At 27.0% G+C, this 11,326-nt stretch overlaps 1 protein-coding gene across 5 annotated transcripts in view; it reads right to left on the reverse strand.

Annotated features, from left to right (window-relative positions):
* Positions 1-11,326, reverse strand: part of raptor (regulatory associated protein of MTOR complex 1) — a 49,554-nt gene that overhangs the window by 17,575 nt on the left and 20,653 nt on the right. The window contains exons 15-21 of one of the 5 annotated variants that reach the window (XM_024359684.2): positions 10,399-10,548; positions 10,178-10,305; positions 8,346-8,432; positions 4,555-4,640; positions 2,227-2,332; positions 1,961-2,121; positions 323-493 (exon numbers count right to left, since the gene is read on the reverse strand). In XM_024359684.2, the coding sequence (XP_024215452.1) occupies positions 323-493; positions 1,961-2,121; positions 2,227-2,332; positions 4,555-4,640; positions 8,346-8,432; positions 10,178-10,305; positions 10,399-10,548 (889 nt within the window). Of the gene's footprint in view, positions 1-322; positions 494-1,960; positions 2,122-2,226; positions 2,351-4,554; positions 4,641-8,345; positions 8,433-10,177; positions 10,306-10,398; positions 10,564-11,326 lie in introns of all 5 variants that reach the window. The other 4 variants (XM_067052292.1, XM_014420819.2, XM_014420817.2 and 1 more) reach the window with 4 other exon arrangements.

Here is an 11,326-nt window from a genome sequence, read left to right on the forward strand (position 1 = left end):
TAAGGTAGCAAATGTAAGCAACCAAGTTTATTGTTTATTACAGCTATGCCAAAAATAATGTTGGTTCAATTTAAACCTCTGAAAGATTTTGAAATGGCAGAACCATAAACTTATTATGACAAGAATTGGCTCATAACCCAACTCTTATTCCCCCTTAGATGGCCATTTGGGTGTTATTATTTAAGTTATTACAATAAATAATAACTAAACCCATCATTCATTTATCTAAATGGACCTAACTTTTATCATATATAAATAATAATGATTTATAACTATTATTGAGTTGATGAATGATAATAAATGATTCAATTTAGACACTTACGTGATGTTATCCTTTACAGCAATTGCGATGTGTGGGTCATAAGGATGAAAAGTGACAGCTTGAGCTGGAGAACTGCATTTAGTAGAAAACAGCTGGGATTCTATTCGAGAATGGGACATTTTTGAAATTTCAAATTTAGCTTCTTTTCTCATTTCAGTATTTTTCAGATACCTTAAATCAATAATTGTCTTTTTATAAACATATAACAATAAACAATTGTTTATTTTGGAATTATTGTTGTACAATGGAAGCTTAGAATAAAAAATATCAAGGGATTTAAAAAAAAATGTTATATTGAAATACGCTATTCTAAGGTATAGATAGCTGAAAATTAGTTATATTTTGGTGTAAACACTTATTTAGTAATCTCTCATATGGAATATAACTGTGTTAAAAAGATTAATAAGAGCAGTATGAGAAATAATAAACACATTGTAATGGAAATGTGCACAAATTTTATTTCTCCAAACTAGAATAGTAATGGTATTTACTACATATTATAAATCATTGTACATTACTTTCACACTGAAATTACATTTAAAAACAAACATTAAACGTTCATCAACAGCATTCTCTTATTTTGTTTGATGGGATAGAAGAAGAAAAAAAAAAAGTTTTCATTAATATTTCAGATTTTTAAAAAATGTTATAGGGATTGTTAAGCTCTGGATAACAACTTAAATCTGAACTGTGAAAGTTATTAAATAATATTCACGATACCAACTATCAAGTACTATGAGTGTTCATATAATGATCTGTGAAATTGAAGAGATGTGTAAATATTTCATTCTTAAAGAAATGAGGGTCAGTTGCGAGCTACTGAAAAAATAACACTTTGATCTCTAATGTGTCAGTATAAAAATGTACAGTTTGTGAAGGATAAAAGTGTAACTCTAAATGAAAATGGGCCCCTATTAAAGGGATTATGTCATCTTGGTGTAGTTCAGAGAGAAGTTAAGTCAGTACATATTTGGTTTGTCGAAGTAAAATGAAGTTAGTAAGTAAACATCAGTAAAAAGTAGTGCAAATACAGACATTAAATTGGAGAACACTGAGAAAGCTATTCTTTGTACATTAAGTATTATGATCCTTGATTTATATTTATTTTATTATTCAAAAACAGGAATATATAGACCATGAATATTATATAAAGAAATATTGAAACAAATTAATCCTAAAGTTTCTATTAAAAAACAATTTTCAGATAGGTCTTAATAGAAAGGATCACAAAAATCCCTCTTCATTAATGCATATCGTTGAAACTTTAAGTTGAATATTTTATTTTCATCAGTAACACAATAATACATTTTTTCAGTGCTTTAATTGAAATTGATTTAGTTAGTAAGAATGTACTTTTTCGATGTAAAAATAGTTTAAGAAGAGATAATTTATGTTTTGCTCAACTATAAAATATGTTTAGTTAAGGTTAACGATAGCCCAAATGAATAAATTAGTTTCCTAAATCAGATCATTAAGAATTTTACAATGTTTCAAATCTTAGTCTAATATAAGTAAAAATAATCGTTACTATTGTGGGCCAGTTTAAGTTGTCTGATGCAGGTCTGAAGACTGTATACTTGATTACAAACTTATTAATTATAAGATTATTATAAATAATGTAATGATTTAGAGGTTTACCTCCATTCACGTCGATAATACTCAGGACTTTCAACATCTATAATATTTTTCTTTAAGCACATAATAGGTTGTGCAAAATAATTACAGCACCATTCAACAAATTGAGTAGAAACCAATGGTCTTTTTTTTGAATTATTTTCTTCCGGGACATCTTCATTTATCTAATAAAGATAAGAACAATATTTAGTAAAAAATAAGGAAATTGAAAGTAAAATAATATATTCAAACATAATAAGTACACAGACAAAAAATGTTAAAAATCTTACAGTATTTGGAACTGTCTTCTTTGGTCTTGGTGTAAGCTGAACAGATCTACTAATCAATTTATCACTTGAACTGCTCATGCCCGGTGAAGTTGATTCATTATTACCTCTAGAATAAACAATATAACTGTTTCACGGATTAATTTTTGTTATATAAAATTTTTAAAAAATTTAATTAATTAATTGAAAAAATAAAGTCACGTACTTACGTCTTTAACTACAGGCCAACCCCAATAGTCATTCTTTTTTCCCCTTTAATCTACTTTATATTTTTAACCAATAAAGACTAGGTACTCTTTTAAAAAGAGATGCTAAATAGCCTAGATAATGGACCAATTAATCCTCATCCTCATCAAACCAGACCAATAGTCTTGGCTTGATCTGCAAGGATAAATCATATAGCAAAGACCAAAACAAAAGGAAACACTAAAGGTGCCGTTAAATATTCATTCTTCTTAATGTCAATTTGATCCAAAAGAGTCAATTATCAAAGTGAGTTAAAAAACCCACAGATAAATAAGAAAACTAAACTGGCAATATAAAATCACAAGATATAGATAGTATTTGAGTTTTTTTGACTGCATCCGGACCATATTCCATTTATTAAAATTAAAAAATGTTAGCTGTTGTCATGGATAGAACATAGACATTGGAAATTGAAAATTAAAGGTGAGTATTATGAAAAATATAAATAGTGATAATTGAAAAGGAAAAAGATTTTCATTTGTTTTGTTTTTTCACTGGGAGAGCTGATGTGGTTCCGTTATTTCTCAGAACTCACATAAACAAGATGTGTATCAATATGGTCAGAGGATAATTGTTTTAATTTAAATATTAATGCAAATGTTTTTTACTAATTAAAAAATCACCAAGGGTGAAATATGATAATTTATAAAATAGAAATGAACAAAGAAATATTTAATTTGATGTCATGATCAAGTAAATGCAATAACGTTCAAACCAAATGAGGAGAAGATAGTTGGGGTGCCGTCTGAGAATAACACAAATAAGTTTAAAACTTATTAATTAGTGCCGTTTCAGCCAGAATTTCTTGCTTTCATCAGAGCTAAGAACAAAAAACAAGATAACAACCAGTGAATAAAGGATATATAGAAAGATTAAAGTAAATAATTGTAAAGAATGAATATAGATAAAAATAAAGTAATGAAAGAAGTGGGTATAATAAATAATAAAACGTAAAATAAAGTAATAAAATGTATATATAGATAATTAGATATATGAGTAAAATTACATAATTAATGAATATTTATGAACATTATATAACTTTATATTTGTATTGCATTAATTATGTTATTTTACTCACTCATTTAATTACCATATATGCATTTTATTTTCCACCTCTTTCATTATTTTATTTTTATTTGAATATATTCTGTACAATTATTTACTTTAATCTTTCTATATATCCTTTATTCTCTAGTTATCCGGTTTTTTGTTCTTAGCCCTAATAAAGGCTAGAAATTCTGGCTGAAACATTGTCACTAATAAATAAGTTTTAATTTACTTGTGTTATTTTCTGACCACAATCCCAACTATCTTCACCTCATATATATTATCCATGGTACACCATCTTCTCATCATTCAGTAAAGTTGTGAAGTTTAAAATAATTATATAAATCAAAATAATAATATATCAAAGTAGTCATCTTAACAAGCAGTGAACTTCAATTGAAATAGCCACAATCAAGTATTTAATGATATTTATGAAAATTTTATATTTTAGAATTTAATACTTAGTTTATGTTTATATTTTGTCATTTAAATTTTAAGTTGATTTTTTTACATAATAAATTATATTTCTTATATAAATAAGAACTTATGATGTTTTCTCCTATATTTCAAACATTTCTGGAACTATTTAATAATAAATATGAACTATCAACTTGCAATTTTATTAGTCATCAATATGCATTATTTATGAAATAATGAAAACTTAAAAAAAAAAAATAAAAACAACTATATAAAGTTAATATAGCTTTACTACAAATAAAATGATGTAATAAGCATTTTTACACACTACTAAGTGTGTCTGGAGGAGATTGGGTAATAGTAGATCATTTAATAAAGTGGAAGAAACAATAATAAACTAATTCCCAGAAAAAATTATTTAGAGTGAGCTATAAAATAGAATATATAGCAAAAGTATAGAAAAATCAGTTTAAGATTTAATCATTTGGTTTAATACCTTAATGGTCCATGGAAATTGAATGAACCATTAAGGTTAGTCACAGACCTAAATACGGCATCTCAGAAACAGTTGAAAGAAGAAATATAAAATATTAAACCACTTTAAAAAAAAAAATATCTTACCCGAGGTATGATCTATTAGAAGGAGATGGTGGTAATGAACTAGCTTTGGCTTCTACAACTTCTCGAGGTGCTGTTGCTTCTTTTACCTTGAAATAATAATAAATACTATTAAAAATAAGTCAATAATATGGGTACTGAACTTAAATACATGAAGGATTACTTACATTTTTATATAAAGGTTTTAAAAAAAATCGAACTTTTCTAGAAAAAAAAAAGCAAACTAAAACTTTATGTAAAGTTATGATGGAGACAAAGTTGACCGTACATGAAATGAAGGTTGGAATGTGGGAGAAGGTTTGCCAATGATTTTAATTTGTTCTAATGTAAATATTTATGTAGTAAATACAAAAGTTTCATTTTTTAATTATCTATATGTAAACATTATTAGGTTTTACAAACATACATCACTGAACAGCTAAGTACAAGAACATGTGAGATATTTTATGGAAAAAGAGCATTTTTACACAGGCGATTTTCAAATGATAGGCAATTTTCAAGTCCCAACTTAAAAATGAAAATCATACTAAAATTATTATAAAATATTCTAAATTTACTCAAGTTAGCACAAACCAGATCCACTGTAAAGCAAAAGATAAATACAATATGTACCCATAAAATTTTAATTTGAAAATTTCATACCTATAATCACAAAGAGGTCAGGTCTCTCTCTGACACTAAAGGTAGGTAAAAAGTAAACATAATTCAAAATCCAATTGAGAACTAGTCATCACGGGGAATATGAGTATATCATAACTACACAGAAATATTTCATTAAAAAAAAAAAAAAGAAAAATTTTATTCAACAAATTTATGTTGACTGGATGGTTTCAAAAATTAAAATTGGGCACCTATATATATATATATCAATTTTTTCGGATTTCTAATATTTAGTTTCCAAAATTAAACCAAATAATAAATATAATAAAATCCAACAATTTTAAGATCGTGCATTACCTCATTTTTTATTTAAACTATTGACTACTATAATATAATAGGATTCATTTACATTTTTTGGAGATAAATAAATTTATTTTAACTTAAATAAATTGATCTTCGAGCACGTGATCTTAAAATTGAAAGCAATTTTATTTTCTGCACCTCCAAAAACTTGAAAGTTGCCCATTGTTTGAGAATCACCCACATAGAATCTCACTTAATTTTCCTAAATCTTAAACTGTGGTAGTTTTCAGAAGTTAAAAATTGATTTGCTATTCTAAAATAGGAACAAAAACAATTATTAAATTCAATTTTTCCTAGATTCATATATTTGTTACAAACATATAAAACTGAACTATGTATATACTTCAAATAGCTCTCAATAAATATATTATCTGGAAAGATAAATTTATCGAGCATAATTAATAAACAAATTATTAAAGAATATTTGGATTATTATAAACATATAAATTATTGAAGGTGTACTGAAATTTGTATTTAACTCCTTTAAATTCAGTATTTTCTAAAAATTCTGAAGATGTTATTGAAAAATGAATATTAAAAACATAATTTATAGTAAAAAAATTATGATGACCAAATTTTAAAAATATTCCTAACCCAATCCATAAAAAAGAGTGCAATTCCTTTACACAACTTCACTAAATTTATCTATATTTCAAGGCTAATGATTAGTTGTTTGATAATAAAATCTACAGAAGATGGGATATTTAAGTCATGTTTCATTCTTTCCCATGTCAATGGGTTGTTGGAGCTTGGCGATTTCTTATTAAATGACATGAAGGTAACTGGGCCAATAATGGGTGATGTAAAAACCCTTTATAAAATCTAAAGGGCTTTAGATAATTTTGAGGAAGGGGGAGAGGGGACTTCCATCGGCAATGTTTCCCAAACCATTGTAGAGCCAAGGTCACTAACATGTCATTATTTCAATTACCGATACTTCCTTGTTGTGGCCAGTAAAAAAGTTTTAACTTAATTTTCGAATAGCCCACTAGGACCACCATGGCCACTGGTAAAAGTCAAGTTTTGTAATCTGGGAGCGCTATTGTAATTAACATGTTAAAAGCACTTTTATGATAAATATATATAAATTACCATTTCTAAGAGATTAGTTATTAACCAGATAATTTGTTATTTCATACTCTTATAGATTCATTTCTATTATTACTTCCTTAGTTGTAAGTGTCATACTTGTCAACAAATATCCACACCTTAAAATAGTTACTCCATCAAAAAATATACTTTATTAATAGATTACAAATATGTTTTTTATCAAAAACCAACATAGAACAATAACATTCTTTGTTAATCTAAAGAGGTACACTGTACATTATACTTTCAAAGTCTAAGATCAGACTGCTGAAACTGAACAAAAGCCTGAGGCCTACCCAACTCATTTCCAGAGTACAATAACTTCGGACATCAACATCTTCTGCTATGAAATCAATCACTATCATTCTCTATTGTTTCTTCTGTGTTAATCTGAGATAGATTAAGTTTTCTCTCAAATCAAGTATGCCAGCTTTTCCAGCCATGTCTTATCCATACAGCTGACTGAACTTCAGTGTCAGGTAAAGAGATTAGACACGAAAGGTTGCTGAAGGACTGAGATGGTCTGAAGGAATCAGGACAATTAATATATTCTTTTTATAAATTAATGCATCGAATACTGTATGATAATATTGTGATAAGCCAGTTCTGAGTTATGCTACATACATGATCTCTCCAACATGTTTGATTTTTCATTAACGGTTTCCTTTTATAAAAAAACTCTTTTTCTCCGAAATTCCGTCATTTCCACATTAAGCATTTTCCACAAAACAATTTCTGTCAATGGCTTCATGATATTGTGCTCTTCTAGATTTATTCATTTAACCAACGATTAATTTAGATTTTTTAGATACTTGATTCCAAATTCGGTAAGATTTTGTGGATGATCAAAAATGTCTATCAAAAATAAAATTATCTTTAATAAATAAATTATATCTTCCTGATCTCGAATGATATGAACTCCATTGGGGGTTTCTATGTGTCTTGAGGTGTAGTGCAAGCGAATTTGACAAGTATGACTTGCATACAGCTATGAAAATCTGTATTAATTATAACAGCATATGCATTTAGTAATTTTATATAAATTGCTTAGCACAAAATAAAAGTTGTAAAACAAGAAGACTAGGGTACTGTGATGAATGATAGTTTCTCTCTGATCATCCAAATCCATTAATAGCAATTAGCAAACTTGAATTGATTACTGATTAACCATTTTTTACTAGATATGCAGTAGAACAGCACCTGGTTATCAATAATATTACTGAATTTTCAATCTAATATCTTGATTTATTATTCTAGCATGTCTCTTAGCTGTAAGTCGATTTTTTTTTTTTTTGACAATATAAATCTCCAATTGGAACATGGGTTTACTGGAATGTACAGGATTCAGGTATGTTTAAAAGAGAAAAAGTTCTAATCCATACTAGCTATTAAATGATTAATCTGATATGAGAATAGATTCATTTTTTGAGCTTATTGTGGGGCAGCAGATTTCCAACCTGTCTACTTTGGAGAATGTTCTTCAATCTAAGAGATAAAAATACATTAACGTACAATACTTTTCATCCATACAGTAAAGGTAATACTGAAAATAATTTAAGTTATACATTTTTTTCTCCTGAAAACCATTCTGGAAAATAAGTACAGGCTTTACTTTTCATATACAAATATCAAAAAATAAATAAATAAAAGGAAGAAGTAAGTAACTACAATGAAAATAAAAATAAAAATAAAAATGCAAAGTTCATCTAACAATACATGCATGTTAGTAAGTGACATCTTACAGTGATGTGGCCGAGTGAGACAGAGACAGCCCATGAGCCATTATCCCTAGTGTGGGGTGGGCTCCAGCCACCGGGCCATGCGAAAACCTTCACACCAATCAGGATAAATATCAAAAGAAATATGCTGTTATTTTCCAAATATTACTCAATAAAGCATTCATTAAAACATATTCATCTCATAAAAAAGTAAGTAAATATGAAATATTTAACAGAAGAAAAAATAGTCAAATTTAATAAAATAAGATAATCAAGAAATATTTATGAAAAAGCATGCGAGTGTTACAACCAATACCAAAATTAACTAAGTTAAAACATTTCACAACAGTAAAGTCTTATTATTAAAACAAAAGTTAGTCAAACAACTTATTGTATTTCAAAATAAAAATTTTGAAAAATTGACACCAGTTTATTTTAAGATTTAATAGCTAACAAGTATTCATTAATGAATAACGTGATAGAATCAGTAATAAAAAAAATCATGAAATTGAATTATCAAAACAGACTTTTATCTAAAAAATACATATAATAATAATAATAATACAAATAATACTAGATAAAGAACACAACTAAAAGATGGAAAATAGAGATCATAGAAGAATGTTTCAACTGTAAACAAAGGAATAAGAATTTATAGAACATTATTATTTATAAATATATTTATGTAGGAATAGGTATTGAAATAAATAGACTCACAAAGACATACACACAAAATATAATGTGAAGTGAATATGTACGAACAAAATAAAAAGGCAGATATATTACAATAAAAATTAAGAAAGAATTGAACCACTATACTCCAGATAATTTTTTGTGACAATGAGGGGCGACTTGTTTAGAGGAAACAATGTGGAGTCAATTGTGAAATAATAAATGGGCACATTGTGATATAAACTGAATCACATATTACTTTTTGTGGTTAAGAATATTTATTTTAATCCACTTGAATGTTCCAAACCTTATTCTTTCACCAATGGCAGCAATAATGGTATTAATAGTGTTTTTTCTTGTTCAAATAATAGTACACTATGAGAGGTTTATTCTGAACATACTGAATTACAAAAAACTGACTCTTGAACCATTTTCATTTAAATTTGATAATAAATGAAAGTAATGGCAGTTTGTGAGATTTAAAGTGAACTTACTTTATAAATTCCACCTACCAAATATTTTTTTAATTTTACTGACATTTTTATTAATTTTTAACTCAGTATTTTTGAAAAAGGAAAATTATGTAATTAAAAATTAGTTACCTAGAAAGTTATCTAGTTTAAAAGTCAAATAAATCAATTTTCTATCCACTTGGTAACAGCTATTGAAATAATGAGGTGAACTTACATATTGCACAGGAGGATTTCAAACACTCTATACAATACATTTGATTTATGACACTATAAGCTAACAACCAATTACGACAACAAATATGATTTTAAATAACATTTTATAAATTCAATACGTCAAGTCCCTTTCAAGAGATGTCGATTCAGTCACATATTTAATTTTTACTTTTAACTTTACAAATTTGATTCAAAGCAATGCAAGAGCCAAAAAATGAGAACCACATCTTAAATTAAAAAAAGAATCAATCAACCAAGTGCACAACATTAATAATGACACAAATATCACTGAAATAATAAATTGCACTATTTATTTAAGGTATTTTCCAAGTTTTCTGATACTCAACATTGCTCATGTAAAAATTTAAATTTTCAAATGAACCTTTTTTTAAATTTCACTTCTCTAGGTACTTTTTAATCATGACAAATAATTGAACAGAGAAAAATATAAAATAAATTAAATAAGTTTGTAAGAATTCATAATTCAAATGCACATACCTGATCTCTTATATAATCTGTGACTATTCTAGAAAGAGAAGAAACTCCAGGGTATGGGTCTGAGTCAAGCGCAACAAGCCCATCCCACAATTTCTGATAAATTGATCCAAACTGAACTCCACCCATTGCTGAAATTATTATCACAAAACAAATGAAAGAAAATGAAAAAAAAGAAGTTAAAAGTATAGGATATAACTATGAAAGTAAAAATAATCAATTACCTAAGCTAGAAATAGAAGATGAAGATGACACTCTCTTCATCCGTTCTAATTCAACCACATCAATGGTACTATAATTCGAAGCAGGGGAAACTGGTTTTGTTCGATCTCGAGAAACATTTCTCTTCATTGAATTGGATGACATCATCATTTCTGAGAAAAAACATTCTAATTTTGCTGAATTAATAAATGATTTATCGAAAAAGATAAACAAGAAAAAAAAAATTAAAGATGAGAAAAATTATGCAGTTAAATCACATGAAATTTCATTTTTTGTATCAAATCAATAAAATATAAGTGAATGCAGTAAAAACTTATTGACGTTGTATTGAATAGGATTTTTGATTTTAGATTGTAACCATGGACTAATACAAAACCAATTATTATACATTTATTTACAGACGAACGAATCAAAATCACCAAGGCTTAAAAATTGAAATACATCAGGAACCACCAGACAGTTAGTTAATGTGATGCAAAATACCTTCATTTGTTTCCATATAGACTTGGAACTTTTATGAAAGACAAAATATAAGACTTATTCATTAGAATTATTTAAAAATTAAAATTCATTCATTAATATTTGAGATTTCATGTAATCTAACCAAATATATATATTTTTTCTAACAACGCAAAAAAAATGTAAGACTTTAGATGGAATCTTCATCTAACTGACCCTGGTAAAGGCCTCTCAGTCAGAACAAAACTGCACAAATGAATAAGTTTTATTTATTTGTGTATCTTTGCTGAATACACCTCCTCATAATGGCTCTGTTTATCTGATAATTTATTGGATGGGAATTAGGTCATAAATGTTTTAAAGATGAAGTGTTTGAAGTATTTTATACATAATAGTATGATTAAAATGTAACCCATTTACTTATTTATTATTATAGAAGAAAGGAATATGGTCCGGGTGCGGTCAAAAAAA

Source organism: Halyomorpha halys, unplaced genomic scaffold, assembly GCF_000696795.3.
Source record: "Halyomorpha halys isolate HHAL.00 unplaced genomic scaffold, Hhal_1.1 Scaffold293.1, whole genome shotgun sequence".
Classification (NCBI taxonomy): domain Eukaryota; kingdom Metazoa; phylum Arthropoda; class Insecta; order Hemiptera; family Pentatomidae; genus Halyomorpha; species Halyomorpha halys.